At 27.0% G+C, this 23,724-nt stretch overlaps 1 protein-coding gene across 1 annotated transcript in view; it reads left to right on the forward strand.

The window, feature by feature from the left end:
* Positions 1-23,724, forward strand: part of LOC111038738 (zwei Ig domain protein zig-8-like) — a 244,701-nt gene that overhangs the window by 213,101 nt on the left and 7,876 nt on the right. The window contains exon 6 of the mRNA XM_022321969.1: positions 6,580-6,790. Coding sequence (XP_022177661.1) covers positions 6,580-6,790 — 211 coding nt within the window. The remainder of the gene's footprint in view (positions 1-6,579; positions 6,791-23,724) is intronic.

The raw sequence follows: 23,724 nt of genomic DNA on the forward strand, positions 1-23,724 counted from the left end.
ATGTTTTTTATATTATATTATTATGATTGTAATTATTACGTTCAAACGACGATTATGACGATTACGACGACTACGGTGGTGAATGGGTGTGTTCAAATGGCCTACAACGAAATCTCACGTGAAAATCTAATTTTACTTACGCTCGTCGACTACCAACGGCGTATAATCGACCCATTCGCTTTATTTTTATTTTATATTTTCATTCTTTTATATATAAGAAAAGGAATTGCTGTTGTTCTTTCGTCCTACCAGTTGTCCCGCTGAAACCTGCACAATAAAAGAATCCCCTCCTTTCCCTTTTTTCTTTTGCGAGTTCTCGTAGAAAATAAAATTTCAACACTTTAACACTGCCGTAGCACGCTATATGCACTTTACGAAAAAGTCAGAAAATGATTATTGCTTCGAGTTTGGGTAAGACCGTCACAATACGTTTACGTACCACACCGTACGTATAATGATCCCCACTGGTCAATGAAAATATGATGAAATATTAAAGTATGGTCACCGACCGACGACGAGCCAAAGCCATTCGTTGTGTACAAATACTTCAAATCTCCAGGAATTCAAAAAGCTTTAATATTAATCTTTATTTGATAAAAATAAATGTTGACAAAAAACATGAAGAACAAATAACGTTTAAAAAAAAATATTTAACTACTTCACTGTAAATGCAATCAATAAACCTAACTGAAATAATATGTGGACGTGCTTTTACATTAAAGTATTATTATCGTCACGGTTACATGTACAAGTTATTAAGATAATAAATTGCTAGTATATTTTTCGTAATAAACTTACAAGTGAATACGTAGATAACTTCTGGAAATGTGTTATTGGTGTGTTGTAGTAGCCCCGAAATCATATCGGTAATGTTTAACTAGGCAAAAACGTGAGTAGATGAATATATGTAGGAATAATTTAATGTATTATTAATATTTATTATGAAGAGTTATGAGTTTAAAACGAATAAAATTCGCCATGCCTATTATGCAATTTAATGGAATATTATATTATTTTGTGGTGGTAATGGTTGTTGGGTGGATAGTTTTGGCAAATTAAACCAGTTGGTGAAATATACTACAGCGTCCTCACCACCAGCGTGTTCTGTTATTATCTAACTAAAATTTCAGACTTGTCAGTTTTCTAGTAGGTACTGAAGTGGGTATACCCATACGTAAATTGCGTTAATAAAGGACTTAAAGTTTTTAAGTGCTTTTGTTACTATTGTACGGTTCATTAAAATGATTTATTTTCAAAACCTGAAGTTATTAAAACAACAAGTTAAAAGTATGCATAAATATTTAATTGTTTAGTATTTTCTTAAAACATTTTTTTTAAGACCACTATAATTACCAACACTTATGATTGTTCCATTCTCAGCAAAATATAAAAAAAATATTTAACCTAAAACAGTTTTAAACTAAAATGAGGTGAATACTGACTTCTGAGTGTTATCAATTCTAAAAATATACATTAAAAATTTATATTTTGTATTCTATAATAGAATTAAACTCGATTTTTTGACCATCTTCTCGTATTAACCTAACCTATATTTTATATAATATTTAACAAATAGTAGAGATGAGCTTAAAACTTAACTATAATTCACCTAAAAAAATTGATTAAATAAATATATATTCCTATGTAAACTATTAAATTACTAATACTATTATTATTATTTGATTTTCTTAAAAAGAAATGGTTTTTGTTCCATTACGTTAATAAACATACAATTAACCCTATTATTAAACATTAATTTTTATAATCTATTTTTTTTAGCAAACATTTCGAGCACTCTCAAATATAGAGTCTACGTTTGAGAAAAACATGCTTAAAGTTTTAAAACAATAATGGTTAGAATATTTTAAGAATAGAACAATTTTATATAATTTAGGTTCAAACTGTGAATACAAAAATGTACTTACTAAAATACATATTATAATTTATTATATTAGGTAGGCTATACATAACGCAGTCTCATGAAAGTGAGTTTAAATTATAAAAATAAATTACTACTATAAATGTAGATTCTGGTATTAAACGAATATAACGTTAAACATGTTTTTGGACTAAAATTTAGTTTTGTGTGAGATGCTATAATATTATACAATATGGTGATTCGATTTGGGAGTGAATCATTGTTACTACATAATAATTTCGGAAATCCATTTGAAAATTCCTCTATATTATAATACTTTATATTTTTTCGAAAAACTCGTTTGACACATTTATTTGTAGTTGCAGTCCTTGGAATTGTCAACGAATAAGTTTGTCTATAAATCTTGCAGCCTACAGCCCTTGTGATCGGCAATGAGTGTGTGTGTATGACGTGTTTGTGTGTTTGTGTGTTTGTGTGTGTTCGTGTGCATGTGTGAGTAAATATTTTAATGGATTGTCTCGATTATATTTCTTGCATCAGTCCATCAGTTGAGTGCTGAATCCGGCGATAGCGCTAAAGGTAGACAAGTACAATAGTATCGGGTACGACATATACGATTGTCAGCTTGAGTGTACGACGTTATGACGTGAATTCGGTTTTTACCTTTTGTAAGGTAAATAGTATTAATCATGAATTAATTCATTATAAGCATAATAACCGAATCACACATTATGCATTTTTGAAAAGTCCTAAACATTGACTGACTAAATTACTTTTTTAAAAATGAAATCGTTTAAATACTGATAATTGCTTATAATTATTAATTAATATACGTGGCTAGCAAGAATTTGCATGGAATATCTCCTAATAATTCGCACTCATTTGGCCACGTGACGTATCTCCAACATCCCTTAAACACCCTCCCTCGTCAACTTCCCACTCGTATCAAAAATTAAATTTATTAGTATTTTCCAATTCGGATATTTAGCAAACATTAGTTAAAACTCATTATTATGATTGGTTTCAAAACCATAACGTTACCTTTTGACCCCCAAAACATTTGTTCTAATTCATATAATATGTGGTCAGCCCCGCTCAAATCAAAATATTTTGATTGACCACATTTTTCCTGCGTCATTATTTAGCACGTAATTGGCATGTAATTATACTTCAAAACCCAAAACTCTAACGTTGATTGTTGGCTCTCCAAAACATTTGTCCTAATTTGCACATGTTGTCAGCCCATCTAGTGAAATCAAAGGCAAGAATGCTAAGTCAGTCACATTACTTCATACACTGTAGTGATAAACGTATAGATATCGTTCTCAGGTTGCAAATATAGGACGACCTGTCTGCAGGTTTTGTCGTAGAATATTGATACTCCTCTACTAAAAGTCTCTTAAAAATTGTTACACCGAAAATGTATCCCAGTATTATTCGATCTTTCTTCATTTATCCGGGATCTAGTGGTGAGCGAATGGGTCTGCATCTAGTGGCTCACCGATCGAGATACCACAACAATTTTGGTAGCCCAGAGAGCTCACTACGGGATTATGTCTGACCGCTGACGATTACGAATGGTTACATGGGTCGGGGTCTTTGCAACCTGTCGGCCACTCACTAAAGCAGGACTATTTAAGTGCGGGCTGGTGTGCTTCACTCGGGACACTGGTGATACTGTAATCGGTGAATTCTTCTGCTTGTCCACTGAATTTCACAGTACACAAGAAATAGCCATCGTGGTTGGCCCACGATGTGTTCTTAGTACCACTCTGGCTACCCCTGATCATTATAAGAGAGGAGTTTTGTCATCACATACCAGGTGTACATGGAAGCATACTCATGTGTATAGTGGCTTACTCACTTCCATGCTTATGATTTTTGACGTTTATTAGCTGTCCGTTGAACGTTTAATTGCTTGAACACTAAATCGCCGACAGGTCCACTGTATTAGGAATGTTTGGTTTTCCGTCGTCATAATATTTCTTATAGATTATGATGGAAAGCCATTTCGTTGAACAGGTGTTATCTATTGAGAATGCACGTATCTACCAGGCCTAAAGGGTGTTTCCATGGACATGGTTTTGCCAGATTTCGGTCTACCCACCCAACTGTATGAGTTTTATGACTTGGGTGTGGTCATATCTTGCACCTCTATGCTCTAATAATGATTGGTGTTTTAGTCACGTGTGTACTGTTACATGTTTAATTTTACCAATAAAATGAAAACATTTTTTAAATATTAAAATTTCATATAAATAGGTGGGTGTACAATATTATGATAAGTCATAATTTTTGGTTTAACAAAAACAATTGCAAGTGCATTGTCTTTTATTAATATCTGAAATACTTATTGCATTAAAAATAATATAAATATGTATAATATTGTATTCATTCTCCTTCTGAAAATCAGTTAACTATTTTAAAAGCTTGTAATTTATATACAAGTAATAAAGATGACAAAAAGATGTTTAAAATATCAGAAATGAGTAACATTATTCCATTGCTAACTAGAAGTAAAATTATTTAATGTTATTATTAAAATACTCTATAATATTGATAAAATACCGATCACTGGCAAAGTGAACCTATATTCTAAATATTATTTTTTTTTTACATAATTTGTATTCAACTATGCATAATTCTAAGACTCTAAAATATAATAATTTCGATAAATAAATTATCACTGAATAATACTTAAAAATTTAAGAAAAATTACGAACTTTGACATTCAATTTATATATCATTAAGGAAATCATTAAGATTAAAATATCCATAAAAACCTTTAAAACTAAATGTTTTTTAATATTCAAGTGAGCGAACTGGAAAAGTTGTTATAGATTTTTTTCTGTGAATACTTGTTGTTTTCAACTTTTTCTGAGGATTTCAAATTTACCTCTCTTCCTTTTTTTTTTATTCTCAACAACTACAAACACATTAAACATACACGAAGACGTTGGCACATCTGCAGTTGTTCTTTCATGTTGAAACAACTTCTGAGGCTTTGTTCCATTTCACACCTGCTCTGCCCAAAAATATTTCCAAATCGGTTATTTCAAGTAGAAATATTAAAATATACATAAGAGCTTTATTTGTATGTTTCAAGTTTAGTATTTTCTGGAATTATAGAGTTAATATTGTATTATTACTGTTCCTCTTTTTTTGTTATACGAAAATATCGATTTACTCTTTATCTAGTCAAATAAAAAACAAGTATGTATACACTTATTACCATTCCTTCCAAGCTACCATACATACTGAAAAGCAGTCTTCTGGTTCGTTTTATTAATACACTTTCACAAATAGATTTGTATATTATTTGTTATCCCAGTATAATTTACAATTCTAAATATGTATATGGTGTATGGTATTATTTCTTTAATCTAATGACAGTCTAAAAAATAAAAAATAATTTCAAATCAATAAAGTAAAAATGAAATCTAAGATTTTTTGTTATATTATGTTAAATATCATCCATACTGCCATCATTATGATTATAATTTATTATCCATTTCTATAACTTAGTATAACATATTATATTATGTTTATACATATATTATATCAATAAAGTAATCATTTAATTTCTCTTTATATTCATATAAAAAAGGAACACGTTTTAATTTTAAAAAAAAAACCGTTCTTATCGACTTATTATCACAGTGATCAACAATACAGATAGGTGAATCAAATTAAAATTAAAATTGATAATAATTGTATATACTATTTGATCATAATATTAAGCATCCCAGTGGCAAGACTATGGTGCTTTGGGGGAATAGGTGGGTTGGATCACCGTTTTTCTTGGCCTGTGTAAATATTTAAACATGTTAAAACTCTCATAGTAACCCAGCTAGGTTACATACAATATTAGTATCCAGGATAATACATTAATTTTAAATATATGGATACAAATATAGTCTTTTTATTTTCGATGAAACGTCATCATCATATTTGTCACGTACTGCCTTCATGTAGCAACAATATGTCTATAAATTGTTTATCTCTATATAGAAAATAACTAAATGCCATTAAAACCTTGTAGAACAGTGAAACATATTATCTGTTTCAAATATTATGTTCAAAACACAATCTCAAAATAAAAATAACTGCTATAAATTCATTCCCTTAATTTTTTTTTAAAAACTCACAACGTGCCCTATACGTTTTTGTTCTTATACGTTTGAATGACATTTCTAGTTTTTTGAAGGAGTATATAAATAAAATAGGCACTTGTTATTAGTACTATTAAGCCATAATAATTTGAGCACAAATATTCAGTTAACAGTATTAATAATCATAATAAATTAATAATAGATATTTCCAATCAATATGTATAATGTCATTATTGTATAATATAACTTACAGATCACCAATCATATTATCTATATAATATATTACAATGTCCACCACGATGTATTAAAATAAGATGGTCCAAAAATTGGCTTATTAATAAACGATAATAACCAATGATAACAACAACTAAAAATAAATAAATACAAAAATTAATACGTAAATAAAAAAATATTTATATTTATAAGCCAAAGGAAGTTCGATCACTGGATGGCTTCCCTCACCCTTTTTCATGCATTAATTGCTTGTAGCACATATTTTTATAATGCCCTAGGGCATAGATTTTACATTTCTTAAGAAATATATATATATTATAATGCTATCTATTTGAAATGCTAAACGTGTTTAAGGTATCGTGGATTCGACATCGGGACATACATCTTCTCACTGCGGGAAGGTACACATATACAAGTGACCAACGGTTCGAGGCCATTCATGAACCACATTCAGAAAACTGGTCGTTAAGGATAAAATATCCGCAAAAAAAAGATTCTGGTATATATGAATGCCAGATAAGTACCACTCCGCCCATAGGACATCCCGTATACTTAACTGTGTTAGGTAAGTCGACATTAATCTAATATGTTATAAAATCAAATTATTCAATATTTTTTAGAATAAAATATGTAGTGTTAGGTAGGTATTTTATAACGTTCTCGATATAATTTGTTTAGCTAAACATGACTTTATTTATTTTTCATTTTGTAATAGTAAAACGAATAACAAAATATACTTGATGAAATTCAATCATTAAAAATATGTAAAATATTATTTTTATAAAGATGTATAAAATAAGCTAAATTTTGAGAAAAGCAATATAACTCAGCAATTTATACATTATGAAAATCCACTAACAAAACTCAATTATATACAACTACGAATTCTAAATGAAGTGAGAAAAGTGAAAACTATTGATTTTTTAGTAGTGTATTCATTTTATTTTTATTTTTTGTATTTATATACGCTTTTTGGCACTAAAAATGTTTTAGTTGCTATATACTATACTGTATAATTTTCTACCAATAGGAAATTGGGTTCAATATTATTTATATAATAGTTTATAAGTACCTACACAGTTTAAAATATTTAGTATTTTAATGTAAGTTTTTTTTATTTATCAAACATATAGACATATTGACATAATTACTAAAAGTTAAAAAATTCAATTAAAATTACATTTGAATATTGATAAATATAAGCTTATTGAAAACGATAGGAAATAAAGTTTTAATGGATTTAAAAATACCATTTACGTTATTTTATTTTTATACTTTTAACATTCATAAAACAAAATTGTTCATTCTTAAAAAAATTAGATGCACTATAATTAATCTTGAAACACAAAAATTAATTATTGATGAATAGACTCGTCATATTATTAAATTAAACACAACAGCTATAATGTGACAGCAATATTTAAAGTATTTTATCTGTAATGATTTTATTGATAGCTCGATGGATAAAAAAAAATGTCTTTCAACTTGTACAGTACAAAAACATAATGATCCAATGGTAGTTACTTGTATCGAGTATATAATTAAGTTTAATTTATGATAGTAAATATTCGACTTGAATTAAAATGATTAATAGTAATATTTCTATGATATTATAAAAACAAATAGCTTATAAATATAAATATTACTTTTAAGAATTTGTTACCAAGTCATAATAATTACAATTTTTATACCCTAAAAACTTTTATTATTAACTTACTTAAATTAACACTAAGAGTTCAATAGAAAACTCGTTTAAGAAGAAACATAACTGCTGAATTAACTATTCTAAATTAATAGCATTATAACTTTTGAATACGCGATAAGTACTATGAGTATGCATAATAAAACTTAATGCAATAATATAATGTATTATTTAGCATGAATTAATATTATTATACATACTATTTAAATTTAGGTAATACAACCATGGTCAATTTATGGATGCTGTTGGCGTGTATATTATTTAACTTGATTCTTTTTTAATGCAATTTTTAAATCATTCTGACAAACATACAACTGTAGATAACAAAATAATATGGAATAACCACTGTTTTAGTTTATTAATGTAAACCATTGAATGCTAATACTCCGTGAGTTGGTTAAATTTTTTTTCAAATTCCGAATATAAAGTTAATCGATTTACCTGTTATTATGAACGAATGTTAGACCTATTCTCTATATTATATTATCTTGGCATTGAAAATAATTTAATGTGACTTTTCGATCAATTCGTGTGGTTGCATAATATACTTTTTGTGATAGTATGTAGATCGGTCGAAGAATACCCAACTGGTCTGAATAGTAAGCATTGTATAATACAGTTTATTCATCGATATTCCTTTTCTATCTACGAGTACTAACCTAGAAAATAAATGATGCGTTAATAATATTGAATATATATTATGTATATATAATATAATATATATATGTATACATTTAACATATTACAGTGACTTACTCAATGACGAAGTACACTTGACGCCTACTATACGGAAAAGCGGATACCTACTATCCTTATTTTTTATACAAACATATATTTGAAATACTCGTCATCTTTGTTTACTACATAATGTAACTGTGTTTTTGAAAAGGAAATTTATTACCTACATGATGAGTGTTATAGATATAATTAGATGTTGAATGAAATTAATAATAGTATTAAATGTGATACAATAATAAATTATTTATCGAGCGTACTATAGTGGTTTATCTTTTTTATATTTTACTACAAACACATTCTAGGTAAAATGAATACCTGCAGATGTTTTGAGTTAATAATTTATCGATTAGAAATTCAGTTTGGTATCTTTAAAAAGTAATTTTTTGTTTTTCTCAGAAATTTTTTGAACATAAATTACTTTTCAAAATCAAAATCAATACATTTTCGCTTCGCTCGGAAACGAAACAAATAAATTTACTTTTCTGGTGTTTTTTAAATTAATTTTTCCACGAATTTATAATGTTATACATAAAATACAAGTATACATTGTATTAGTGGATAATATATATGACGGAGGATATTAAAAAAAAAATTATATTTTGTATTTCAATAATATTTTTATAATAATAGTATAACAACAGATTATAGTTCGAGAAATTCGGAAAACAATATATATTATATATTTGAAAAAATGTTTCAATTATGTTAACTAAACTTACATCATGAATTTATATATTTGTACAACAGCGACTATTGAATTGTTTTTCGTAGAAGTCTATATTATTGTGGTCGTTAAAAACGTCTCTACGAAAATACATACTCTCTATGGTTTATCAAAATATTCTGTGACACAATAGAAATAACAAATGATTCTTGGCATTTAAATAAATTAAATCGTTGCAATGGTTTTAGATATTATGTACGTCGATATGAATAAATATATGTATAGTGACACGAAAAAACAAGCAAGGAAGGGGGAGCAAGTTGAATGTAAATTAGGAGACCCCCGTTATCCGATTAAACAAACTGCGCGCGAGTCAGTATTATCGTATGGGGACACAGGACCGTGACTGGGATCCTCGGAAAACTTTTTTTTTACGTTATATCTTTTTTTTTCACTAGATAAATTTGCATGTGACGATATAACCTGGTCTCGTGGGATGAAGTAAAAAATGCGATGCGGAAAAAAAGTTTTCTTTGGTTTAATGTAACCAATAAATCTGACGACAACCTATGGATGAGCGGGGCCTTTCAACGAAAAAAAATGATCATTGACAATCATTGACAAAATTATTTTCGTTAAATAACTTTTAGGCAGTATCTAATTAATATATTTATATTAGGTATGTTTACAAAATTGTCACTTAACTGTTCAAGCTGAACATGCTAATTTGAATGATTTGGTAACTAAAATAGACAATATAAAATATAAATAATTGTATTTAAGTATATTATTTAAATTTAAGAAATTTATACTATTGACTTCAAGAGTAAGTTGTAATTTAGTAAGATCAGTTTCACCGTTTTAATTATATGTGTACTATTACTATAGATTGATATGTAGGTAATATATTATAGATTAGTTTATGAAATTACATTAAGGTTACTGGAAATTATTGCAACAAGCGCTATATAATACGTATAGTAGATAAGGACAGTGGGTTTTATCACCAAAACTGTGTAAAATATATGTAAATATTGATATATAATGACAATAATATATTATAAGGCATTAGTAAATTTCAATTCAACTTTTTTTCACCTTTTTCATGAATTTTTTTTTACTGGTATTATAATAAGATACCATAAAAATAAACAATTTATTTATAAACATATTTATAGTACAGTGAACGTACCTAAGTACCAAGCAAAAAAATCAGATTTCAAAACAACTTGAGTTTATTATTTAATCACTATAAGAAATACTATACCAAATAATTTTTGATGGCGATATCTACAACTTCACTGTATTATGAACAATTGGTTCAGGGTGTCTGCAGTTTCTCTAAATAACTTTATTGAGTTCCAATTATAATAGCTACAGCATTGAATCAAACTTAAATAAAATATATATAGGTACAACCTCATAATATTATTTTTATCATAATCAAATATTATTTTTCATTACTATCCGGCTAGACCGAGCTCAATATAAAAATAAAAACAATGTATTTTTATTTTATTCTTCCGTTCAAATGAAAAACTTAACCATCCCGAAAGCTTTCCTTCCGTAATTTTAACTGCATACAATAATTGATTAAGCTACAAAATAGATGTAATTCCGATTTGATATTATCGAGGTATTAAAACAACAAATTGTGATGATAACACTGTTATTTGTTACGGCATAATGACTATTGATTTTGACGTCTTGCCTGATCGGTTTTCACAAAACGGCCAAAACGAATATCCAATCGATGTACAAAAACACATCGAGCTGCTGCAGTGTAAGCACTAATAATTTAATCAGTTTATTTCGACGAGCACAATACAATATTACACGAACACCGTAATCGTGGATTTAATGTTTTTAACGGTTTTTGCGATGCACACACACTCACACACCCTCACAGAGGAATACATACATACATGCATGCATACATACATACATACATACATACATACATACATATATACTATATACATACATACATACATACACACGTACATACATGCATCCAATGCACTATTACGAACATATTATTACAATACCGATTTCGTAGCTATTTAACCTGCCGAAGGCATTCGGTATTTTATTACGTTGTCGCTAACCAAAATCAATAGGTAAAACTATTCCGGCGAACGGGCTGGTGGATGTATAGATGCAAGCACAGGTAACTGCATACCTAGGTATACTATATACGATTTCACATTATAGTGCATACCATAATGAATAATGATATTAGGTAATATCAAAATATAATATAATAAATAATAGTGTATCGAATCGTTTCGCGTATGATATTATGGTATCACACTGATATACGTGTGTTAAGAGCACGAGACACGCGAGCTAGGAAAAATAAAACGTAAAAGTGAAGTAAATTCGGTGGAAAATATAATATAATATACCAACTGAAATGAAACCGTTCATGCCAACGCGACAATGTCGTCGCTGTCATAACATTATACCTACCACTATACTGCAGTGTAACTTATATATTGTGTTTCATTTTCACTGCTGCGAGCTTGTCCTCTCCGTGCGTGTGTGTAATAATGAATACTTCGCTTTACCCCGATTTGAACGTTAAAAGAAAATTGCTTCCTTGGTCTTCATATTATTATACATTATACGTATCGCGGCAAATGCAGCATTCCGAGCAAGACGGAAATGGTGATAATAATATACATAATATTATATCCAAATCGTTTTACGTGGAATGATAATATTTATCAGGGGTTTTTTTTTTAAACTTTAATATTAATAGAGGATCGTAGGTAAATATTATAATATATTATTGTATAACATAAAAATAATGAATAAACAAAATCACCTCGTTCAGCAATAAACTATTATTTATTTTGTTCACGTATACCTTAGTGTACCTCAAGGTATATTTTAATGTTATGGTGAGCTCAATGTTTAATTATTATTAAACGCATGTTTTTCGAATCGTTTTTCACCATAGTCTTGAAGCAAAAAATAGTTTTACTTCCCGCAGGCCACAGGTGTAATGATTGATCAGAGGTGAAAAAATAACTTCCCAATATGGGAGGCTTATTAAAGTTTGTACCTATTATGATACATGCAAGCACGCAGCAAAGATAATACTACACCCATCCTTTAATTTGAATCCATCTTACTGTATAATTTGCAATGCATTAGTGGTTCATTATGATTTTTTTTTTGTCGGCAATGGGAGGTGTAATTATAAAGAATAACATGTTTTATGATCTCCCACAAAATGCTCAAAAAATAATTAATGATTACCACGATCATAAGTGCACAGCTCATCACACAACTCCCATTAAAGTCAGAGATTTCCAAAAGATTGACAATAACAGGTTTTGAAATTATTAATTGATGTTTATCACAGCTTTTAATTATTATTACATAATATTCATCAATATCGTGATACCAAAATGTATACTAACATATTCCTTCAATAAAAACATACATTTTATATCATATTTTAGTGTATTTTAAAACATAACTTCAAATAAATATATAAGAATATTCCTAATAAATTATCTGAGTAGTACAGTCGTATGTACATTAATAAATAATTATTATACACAACTTGAGTCGAGAATACATAATTAAGATTTAGAGTAAATATATTATAAAAATGTACATTATATTTCAAACAAAACATTTTAATTTAGCGATGAAATATTATAAAATTCACTAATCCTCTTGAAATTGAATCAAAGTTTTTATTTTGTTTTTCAATATATATTACTATAAAAGTATGTCCGACTTTAGTAAAAATCAAATATAATTTAAAATAAATCTTTATTTTTATTTCTCTCAGGTAAATGTTTATTTTCATTATCCGTACATGAATTTTGTGTAAAATAAATACAAAACAATAATACACTTCATAATATATTTTTAAAGTTACCTAGTTTTAATCAATTTTCAGCCAAAAAAGTTTTTGATTTTTAATAATATAATGAAATTGGTTCTAACTTTCTACAATGATATCATATTTTGTTGTATAATTATTTGTACGTTTATTGTTCTTCTCAGTACAATCAACATATTTATTTTCAGAGTTTATTGATACCTATCACATTCTTGGCAAGTTTGTTAAAATTTTAAAATATCAGATTATATTATTGTACATTATATTTTTTATGATAATAGAATAGTAAACATTCAAAATTTAAAATTTGGATTTTAGTTTCGTGTGATATATTGTTAATGGTAAGTCACGTTTCAATAAATGTGGGTACCTATATTTTTTTTAAATATACCTCAACAATATACATTACACATATATTTTTGTATTAATAATGTGAAAAATCACTTTGAATATGTTTTAATTTTTTTGAAGTAACAAGAAAATAGTCAAGTATTTTTTAAAAGTATAATAATTTTATATTTTCCATTAAATAATAAGATATTAAAAGTTATATTAATGTTGCGACAAAGGTATTGTTCTAAAAGTGTAAACGAAATAGCAAAATCATACACTTCAAAAGGCTATTTTCACAATACTATATAGTTTCTTCGAATGTAGTAAAAATTTAATGACCCAAACGTCATCTTTAGTCTTTGTAAGACATTTAAGAGTACATAATAGTACCGAATATGATAATAATGGACATGAAGAATACTAAAATTAGCTTTATAAAATAATAATTACATGCAATATTCTTAGCAGGATTCACTTTAAATTAAAAAATGAGGTACTAAAAAAAATTTTATTTTAAAACGGGTTAAAAATTGGTTTATATGCTAATTTATTTTATTTTTTAATTAAATGTTAAATTCTATTTGATACGCAGAAATAAAACTATTGAGGTTAAAATCTCAAAAACGATAAGGTTGAAATAACAAATTTGAATTAAAAAATAATACCTTATTTCATATTTTATTTGTCTATCTACCGATGCAGTATTTAATAAATGTTATCTTTTACATATATACATTGGTGAACTTTTACATAAGTAAAAAATCGAACAAAGTTAACATAACACACCCGATGTCTCAACGAGCATGCTAAGCTTATGGTTTCAAAAAGTATTCTTTATGGCTTACAAATGAAACTCAACCATTAGGTAGTTAAATGACATTATGATCAATGGCATAAAATTAAATCGCCTAATAACAATTCTTGGTAAAATTGTCAATTGATACCGACTGCAGCATAATATAAAGTGGGTAGAATGGTAGATGTAAGCAATAATAATTGTACCTACTAAATTTAATATATATATAAGCCATAATAATAATATTGTACCTTTACAAGTAGTCAAAGCCAATTATACTATGTTTGTACATATTTTAATTGAAGGAATTTGATCAATGGTAAAGATGAGCACTTGGAACATATACAATTGTATTATAATAAATACCTACCTAATCAATAATACAAAGCACATACACTGTATGTATCATTTAAATTTGAAAATAATAACTGTATAGTACAACGACTTCCTATTCGACAAGACTTTCATACTATACGAAACCAAAATAATAACATAAAAATATAGCAAAATGACAATTTAAGACATTTGTATACCAGCATTTTTAAATTAAATGTGTAAATTCAATTTATAAAAATGAGAATAGATTTTAACGTTCAGATGTATTTGACAAAAGTAATTCTTAAATGAAAAAAATAACTAGTTGAAAAAAAAGGATTTAATACTTTTTAATTTGTAAACGTTAATACTTAAATCTATAATTCTATTCCCTATGAACAATTTTATTATTTAGTCAATTGTAATTATTATGCAGTTGATATTTTTAAATTTGAGTTCGTCTAAATCAAAAATAAAATGAATAGTTCCAGACTTATTGAGCTTCAAATTCTAAGGATAATAATCCTGTATAATGGTTTTACATAAAATATTAAATTAAAATTTAGTTTAGAAAATCATTACAAATTGTAAAATTGTAATATATTAATATTAATAACTACAGTTTTCAGATCATCATAGTGTCCATAATATCTCATAAACCTATAATAACTATGGACTGGTTTTCTTAGTACTGAAGTTACATAAGTTAAATAACTCAAAAACTACTAGTTTGAATTTTAATTTGATTTATCAAGGTAAAATAAAAACAACTCCTTAATGATTTAAAATTAAATATGTGCTTTTATCATCAGAAAACCATTTTCGTATCACATTGCATTTAAAATTTAAATTTCATAAATATCTAAGTGAATACAAACATATTATGATGATTCTTAAGGATTATTTAAAAATTAAAAAAAAAGAAATTAAATGAAAAAATGGAGGTCACCATGTTTTGTGAATCACCCCCATATTGTGTATATTTCACTACAATATGTAAATTTACATTTATTGTAAGACTGGAAGTACGGAATGGATATTTAATAATATAATATTGTATACATACTGCGGGATGGTTATTTTTTCGTTAAACGTCCATCTTGTTGGTAAATGTGTGTATTTTTAAAAAACAATTTTCTCTCAAAATAATATAAGGTCATTACAAGCTATTTTTATCATCTTCATTTTTTAAACATCAACATACATTTTTGGTTTTTATTCCAAACATGAATATTTAGGTTGGTATCTGATATTTTTAACTTTAGATGGACCATGGCCGCACTAAGGGCGTGGGTGCACTAGGGAATTCCCCAAATACCCACTATACCTTTCATATAAGCTTAAAATACTTAAAATACTCGACTAATGATGAATCTTTAGTAACCAGTTACTTTCGGCATATTCAATTGAAAACATATATTATAATATGGTATTCGTGGAAAAAAATTACGTTGTTGAGTACGATTCCTCCGTTTGGCTGTAAATGTTGGTATTGCGAAAGCTGCAGGCTATCCCGGAATTGTTGTGATTCGAACGTCTCTCGGTGCCGACAGTCTTTTGCAAATTATAGCGACGACGGTTCGGACATATAATGGAGTGTAAAAAACCGGCAGCTAGGATAATCGCAGGGACTTGACGTCTTAAAATGGCATTTTAATGCGACTTGGATACAAGTAAATTGTCGAAATGTCGGCGACACTAGAACTTATATGTGCATGGTCGGAGTGCACATAATATTATACAAAAACGCAGTATGTTGCTCAATAACATTACACTTGGATATATATATACCATATACAACGTGTATATTATATGACTTCTTGGTACGAATTTCCCCGTCTGTATATTATGGACTACTGCGCTCCTTTACATTCGGCTCGCGTTCGCATCAGTGATTCGACTTATTCGTATCGGAAATAATTCAATCGTCGAAAGAAATGCGTCCGTTGTATGTCCGCACATACCTATGTCATATTATGTCGTACATGCTGCACAGTCATCTTATTTCGGAAACACGTGTTTATTAGTAAACGTTATAGATATGCATATTGCATATATTATCGAATATGTTATACCATGTATTATTTTATTGGGTATTTTTACTGTGTGTATAGTTCATGTGAAACCATCTCTTTAGTTCGTAAATTGATACATTATATTGTGGGAGCGATAAAGTTCAGTATAATGTATCATAGAAGTATAAAAAATAACTTCACTTTGATTACTTATACCTTGATTGATTCTTTAAAAATATAATTTTTGACAAAGAATTAAACAGTAATAAATTATATACCTAGTTCATATTGTATTTAGCTTTAATTGAGATAATCCCGGGTACGATTGTATAATATTATGCGTATTTGTATATATTTCTGACAATATTTAAACTTTTCATGTGTAATTAAACTTTCACAAGTATTTTAACAAAAGTGAATTTAAATAAAAATTCTACTATTTACTGGTATAATTTTCACAACTTTTGTCACAATTAAGTATGTGATCTTTTTACAATTTTAAATCAAGTACTTTATTCATTTAAATTTGCTAACAGCTGTTTTCGATTAAAATAAAACAACTTATATGAATTACATAAGTCTAATTGGAAAATAAAAGTCACTAATTAAATTAGGAATATTATATTGTTTGACTTTTAACTGACTTACTAAATAAATGTCTAGATTTAAACCTTTTATTTATGTTTTGATAATAAAAAATAAACCTAATTTATTGTATCGTTTTGGAATACATGTTTTTTTTTGTGAATAATTATGAGTAACAAATTTAGTCATGAGTTTAGATTAAAATAAAATTAATTAAACATTAGGCATTTTGAAGTTACTTATTTGCTCATCTCCCAAAATGTATTGGAATTTGGAAGCTACAAATCAATAGACGACAATTACTTCATTAATGTATAATTATTAGAAAACGTGATTTATTTTTCAAAAGACAGACAAATTCTGCACAGATATATTTTTAGGATATAAAGATTCATCGCTTTTGAATTTAAAATGACAATGTCCGCCATAAGCTCTGCATGCGTATGTGGCTTATCCTACGTGCAAAGTATATCCGGATGTTTTCTCTTTTTTAATCCAAAGCGACACGTTTAGAGATATGAATTAATTACTTTTTTTGTATGTATAAACCTTCTTTTTTTTATAATATAATGATACAATGCAATATATTAAAATAAAAATGTTTATTAAATAAATTTAAACCACTTCCAACAAATATACTAATCTTAACTTAACAATATTGTTTTAACTAAAAATCTACACACAAACATTGTATGATTACTAAACAATATTTACAGTCATTATATTATTCTAGGTAAATATCTCGGCATCAAGAGAGAGTAATTTTTGTTTTTGGCAAATAACCTACATACTATACACGCAATATAGGTGTATCAGGGTTTGAGTGCATCTAAGTATAAGTGTACCTTAGTTCATGGACAAATCGGCGTAGTTTAAAAAGCTTTATAAAATAATTCGACCTAGATGGGTACCGCAAGTCACGAATTGGATTTAGCACCTGGTATATTTTTTAACACGGTTTAAACTACTTACTTCCTAAACTTTTCTGACATCTTCAAAAACAACATCTGAGATTTTTGTCAAATTCAATTGAGTAGTTGTTGAGTATATAAGCTACACACACACATTTGGTTTTAAAATATAACTTCTTTATTCGAGGTCATAAAAATGACAATTTGAAACATGCTTTTGTACCTGATTTTTTCAAGTAACCAATGGTTTCTATTTATATACAAAAAAAAAATTATAATAATACTTTTCACTTTATCTATTATAATCTGAAACCAATTCTAAAAATTTATAAACCAAAAAAAAGTTTTAATTTCCACCTTGAATCTTAAGATACACTTTTCAACACATCTTTAAAATTCTAATATCGGAAAATGCTTCCTGATTGCACATCTCCATCATTAGAAAAAACACTATTCCAAATTTCAAGTTCGAACACTTTGCAATTTTTGAGATATAGCGATGAACAAGTTAGTGAGTGAGTGGTATTTGGCTTATATATTTAGAGATTTATAAGAATAGATAAATTGGTACAATTGATACAGTTGACAGCTGTCTCAAATATACTGTTTCAAAATATCATAAATTTATAATACTGAAAAACTTAAACTATAATAATTGTGACTTTTCTTCTCATCTTATATACATGCATGTCGTATGCATATTGTATATAATATATAATCTTTGAATTTACTTACATTTGTTGTAATTTCTGCTGTCTGTGATAAGACTGATAAGGTATTATAGTGACAGCAACCTTGATGAATTTGGTTTCGATTCTCGTTATTACTACTACGATATTTGTATACTAGGTAATTATTAATTACTTAAAAATTACATATTCATATTGTGTGCATTGTCATGTATTGATGTACACTGTTCATTAAAAAGTTTATGTTGATACTATATGTTCCATTTCACACATTTTATTTATTATTGTTATAAAATTAACGAACACTGTTTATGAGTGTTAGTTTTTTATGTTGGTTGTTTATTATTGATTATCGAGAATCGTATTGTATCTATAATGTTTAATTGGTTTAAATATATTCGATGTTGATTTAAAAGTCAACAACTCAATCTATATTGTGATTGTGATTGAGAACTTGATTGGTCAATCAAATGTATGTCCTGCTGTCCTGCCAATATGTTCGAGACTTCTGTGACACCAGTGTCAAAGGTACCGATTATTAACCGAATTGATTTTGATATTCAAAAACAAACTATTCTCTATTCAGCGAGAAAACATGTAAATTCTGAGAAATAATCTGATTTAAGTAATTTTGTATTCAAAAATGTAACAATACTATATTTTATTCTTAAACATGTTTCAAGCTCGTTGATAGCAAAATATTGTAGTCTCGACAAGTAATTTATTGTTGTATTGTTGAAATTAAATGATTTGTATGGGTATGAAACATCTATCAAAAAAGAAAACAGTATTTGTTTACCTGAAATAATTAATCGTGAAAGCATGAACAAAATTAATGGTTTTATTATTGTTAGTAATAATAACATATTAAATTATTCAAAGTTTAACTTGAAAAAAAAACAATAACACTATTATGCAATATAAAGTAAGAAATTATGTTTTGTATGTTTTTGAATTGAATAATACAATTTCACTTATTTTTATTCATTATGGATGGGAAATGTTTTCTATAACGATTTTATAGATCTTAACTTATAAATTGGCTTACCTCAAAATATTTATCAGGGCAATATATTTAATTCCAAACTATCAAATCAACTTGGCTTAGGCTATGCTAGGGATTTCACGGTGTATGGACTTAATTCTGATAATGGAGTTTCACCTATCCATGAAACACCCAACACAGGGGGTTATTATTGTTATTTTAAAATACATATAGAATTTAGTTCATTTTCATATAATAATGAATAAAATACATTTAGTAGTAAACACAACAGAAATCAAAAGCTGTATAATGTAAAAAACATCAATAATATGATATTTATAAAATGTTTCAAAATGTTTCAAAAAAAAAGTACAGAATTAAATGGAATTTTTATTTATTATCTGTATTGATTTATAAGTTACTCTTTAGCTTTAAAAGTTATTGCTTTGATTAAAAGTTATGTTGATACCTAAGTTCACATCATTATACCTCAATAGATACGAGTTATGCCTACCATTGGTATTTTTTAAATTTTTTTTCAAACAATTTATCTTACAGAAATTGGTGTTATGGTTATTAATGTAGTTTACATAAGCTGATGTTATTTGAGTTACCATTTATTTATTTGATTTGGAGACTGTAGTTACTGTAATTCATTTTTAGAAAACAAGTAATACATATAAATCAGGGCTTGCATTTGAAAAATAAATTTTGTTTTACGTTATTTACAATCAAAACGTTAAACAAATTTTGAGTTGATCGTTATTCAAAATTTAAACGTTATTCAACTTTTGCGTTTATCGTTATTTAAAATTTAAAAGTATTTAGATACCTGTTTTAAAAGTACACAGGCCGCAATTTAAAAGTATACGACTATGACCTTTTTTTGGGGACATAATTTCCCTATTCTGAGTTTTAAGTAGGTATTGTTTAATTTTATTTATTTAATTAAATGGGTTAAACTAATATAAAGAAAACGTATGCACGTTAAAACTATAAGTATATTAGTATAAAATATAAATATTAAACATTTGACAACAATTAGACAAACACTGACGAGTGAATAAATCTGAGCAAACTGAACACCGAACACAATAGTTGAATAACTTGAGTGGTATAAATTTCGACCGTAGTACAGATAGTACAGTACAATATTATCAGAGCATCACTATTATTAGCTATTGGTAATTAAATTATTCTATTAATAACTTCTTATTAAGTTTTAAAATAATATCTAATACGGGATCTCCCGGATAGGCCGGATACGGAATAAAATTAATTCTTGGATTGAATAAATAATTGAATACTACTAAGTATTATTAAATAATTGGGAATTAATTATTTCGTTTAATGGAATACAATATATACCGTTTTGCGTTATGTTTTGTTTAATGATACATCATATATTTTGTTAAACGTTACGTTTTGTTTTGTGTTATTTATTTATTTACGTTTATCGTTTTCCGTTATAATTACGTTTACAAATTTCAATCGTTTTTTATCAAATATAACGTTATAATCATAACGTTATTATAACGTTTGCAATCCCTGATATAAATACAAAATATATGACACGAGTAACAGCGAATTTATAAAACCTCCGAAATATATAATATTATCTTAAATTTGACGAATTTATACATACATACATATTAATATTAAATATATATTGTAATCTATTATGTGTACATTTAAATGTTATTATTATTATTATTCAAACTTTGTAGCAATAATTCAACAAAAGTTATGTGACGTTGACATGATGCCTACGGCCTTTTTTATTGTGTCGGTAGACAATTGCGAAAAAATGTCCAATACATTGTGAATTGCTTTATGCATAAAAAAATTAAATTGAAATTGAGTTTTATTTATATCTTGGTGTGTATCTTAAAAACAATAATATTCTACCGAGAATAACACTTTTTTCTTTTCAGACGATAGTCACTGTCATAAAACAATTTAACGTTTTTTTTTTATTTTTTAATTAAACAAAATTACATCAGACGTTTTACTAACTGAAAATGTTTTTGCAAATTTTGTTGTATTTTATATTGAACATTGGTTTGTACCAGCGTAAAATAAAATGTACTATCTTCAGTTTGGTCCCGTTAGGTTGCAAACCAATTGGTATTTTAACTATTGTACTTTGGTCTGAACTTTGACGCACAATTAATTTAATTGTATTTTAACATCATTAAGTTTTTATATACTAACCTAATATAACATAAATAAAAATAAACAAAACCATAGGTACATAAATTGTATGTACGTTGGAAAATATAATAAAAATATGTATGAAAAAAATGATATTATATAGGTAGGTACTATCCAAGTATTACACTCGCATGGTGACAATTACTAAGGTGCAAAAATATATTGGGTTCTACAAGGATGTAGAGACACCATTCTAGATCGAGTGTGACAGTTTTTTAATAGAAAATACTGGTGACACCAACACGTGTATGAGAGTTTCAATTTTTATTCTCATATTATTGCACCGTTGGGATTGTTCTACGTTAATATATTTATTTTTATTTTTTTAATTGCATTCTATTATTATTACATAATGTTCAAATTAAACCTTTCCAGAGTGTTCGTGTTTAATGGGACTTTGCTGTCAAACAAATGATTATATTGTTAACTACGTAGGACACATTTGTATTTTAATTACGAATGACATTGAACGATAATCAAATTAGGTAGGAATCCAATAAAAACGCACACTACTACACACCAAATACAACTTAAATCGTAATCAACCAAGAACTCGTAAATCAAGTATAAACAAAATAATGTAGTGATTTTAGTCCTAACTGATACCGAAATATTATTTTTTTAGTCATTAATAAATATTGCATCGTCGTTATACACAAAATACGAATTCACATCCATCTGATTTAATTTTCTACCGTAGATTTAATGTTTTTGTATAAATAAAATGTTACTTGCAATTGTTATTCTGGTTGTTATTATTGATTAATATATTTTATCTCCAGGCTTACAAAAAGAATTATTTGCTGTATATATTATGTTTATTATATAAAACCTTATACTATCTAGAATATACTCACCATACTTATTGGAAATATTTTTTAAATGTAAATTATCATATCAACATATTCATTGTAAAAAACCATCATTGTTATACGAAAAGAAAAATTCGACGTTAATGTTTAGTATTAAAGTTGTAAAATATGATGAATTATTTATACGCAATCCAGTTTTTCTTTAAAAAAACAAAATTCAATATTCTGAATTTGTAATTAGTTGTATTTGCTTATACGGATCGATATTTATTGTAATCGATAAAGTCAAACACTTACATAGTTATTCGTATATTCAAAATAAAAATATATAATAATATAGTGCATTTTGTTTACTCGGCTGTAAGTTGTATGCTTAAAATAATATTTAGAGTTGTATATATAATGAACACGAAATTGATAAAATAGTTATTTTATTTCAATGTTTCCCTGATACGTACATTTAATTATGACAAGTACCTATATATATGTGGTTTATATAAGAGACTATTTCATTTAACAAGTATACTGATATAATATCAATAAATGTGTATTTGAAAAGTAAGCGGTAGTAATTTTTGAATTGAATACAACTGTAATTTAAGAGATAAAAAGACCAACTTATTTAACAAGCACTTCAGTACTACATGATAGATAACATATTATAATAATAGTATAATACTAATGAATAATGATATAATATTACACACACATCCAACTATAAAATTAATCGTGTCTCAGTGACCCACAATTGCAGAGTTCTCACACGTAATAGTTACAGGTATAATGTACTATACTTTATTGTATAATATTTACGTTAGGTTAATCATATTCATTTTTATCTTTGCTTCTTTTATTCGTCAAATTTCAACAACATG

The sequence above is a fragment of the Myzus persicae genome, unplaced genomic scaffold (assembly GCF_001856785.1).
Source record: "Myzus persicae strain clone G006 unplaced genomic scaffold, MPER_G0061.0, whole genome shotgun sequence".
NCBI lineage: Eukaryota > Metazoa > Arthropoda > Insecta > Hemiptera > Aphididae > Myzus > Myzus persicae.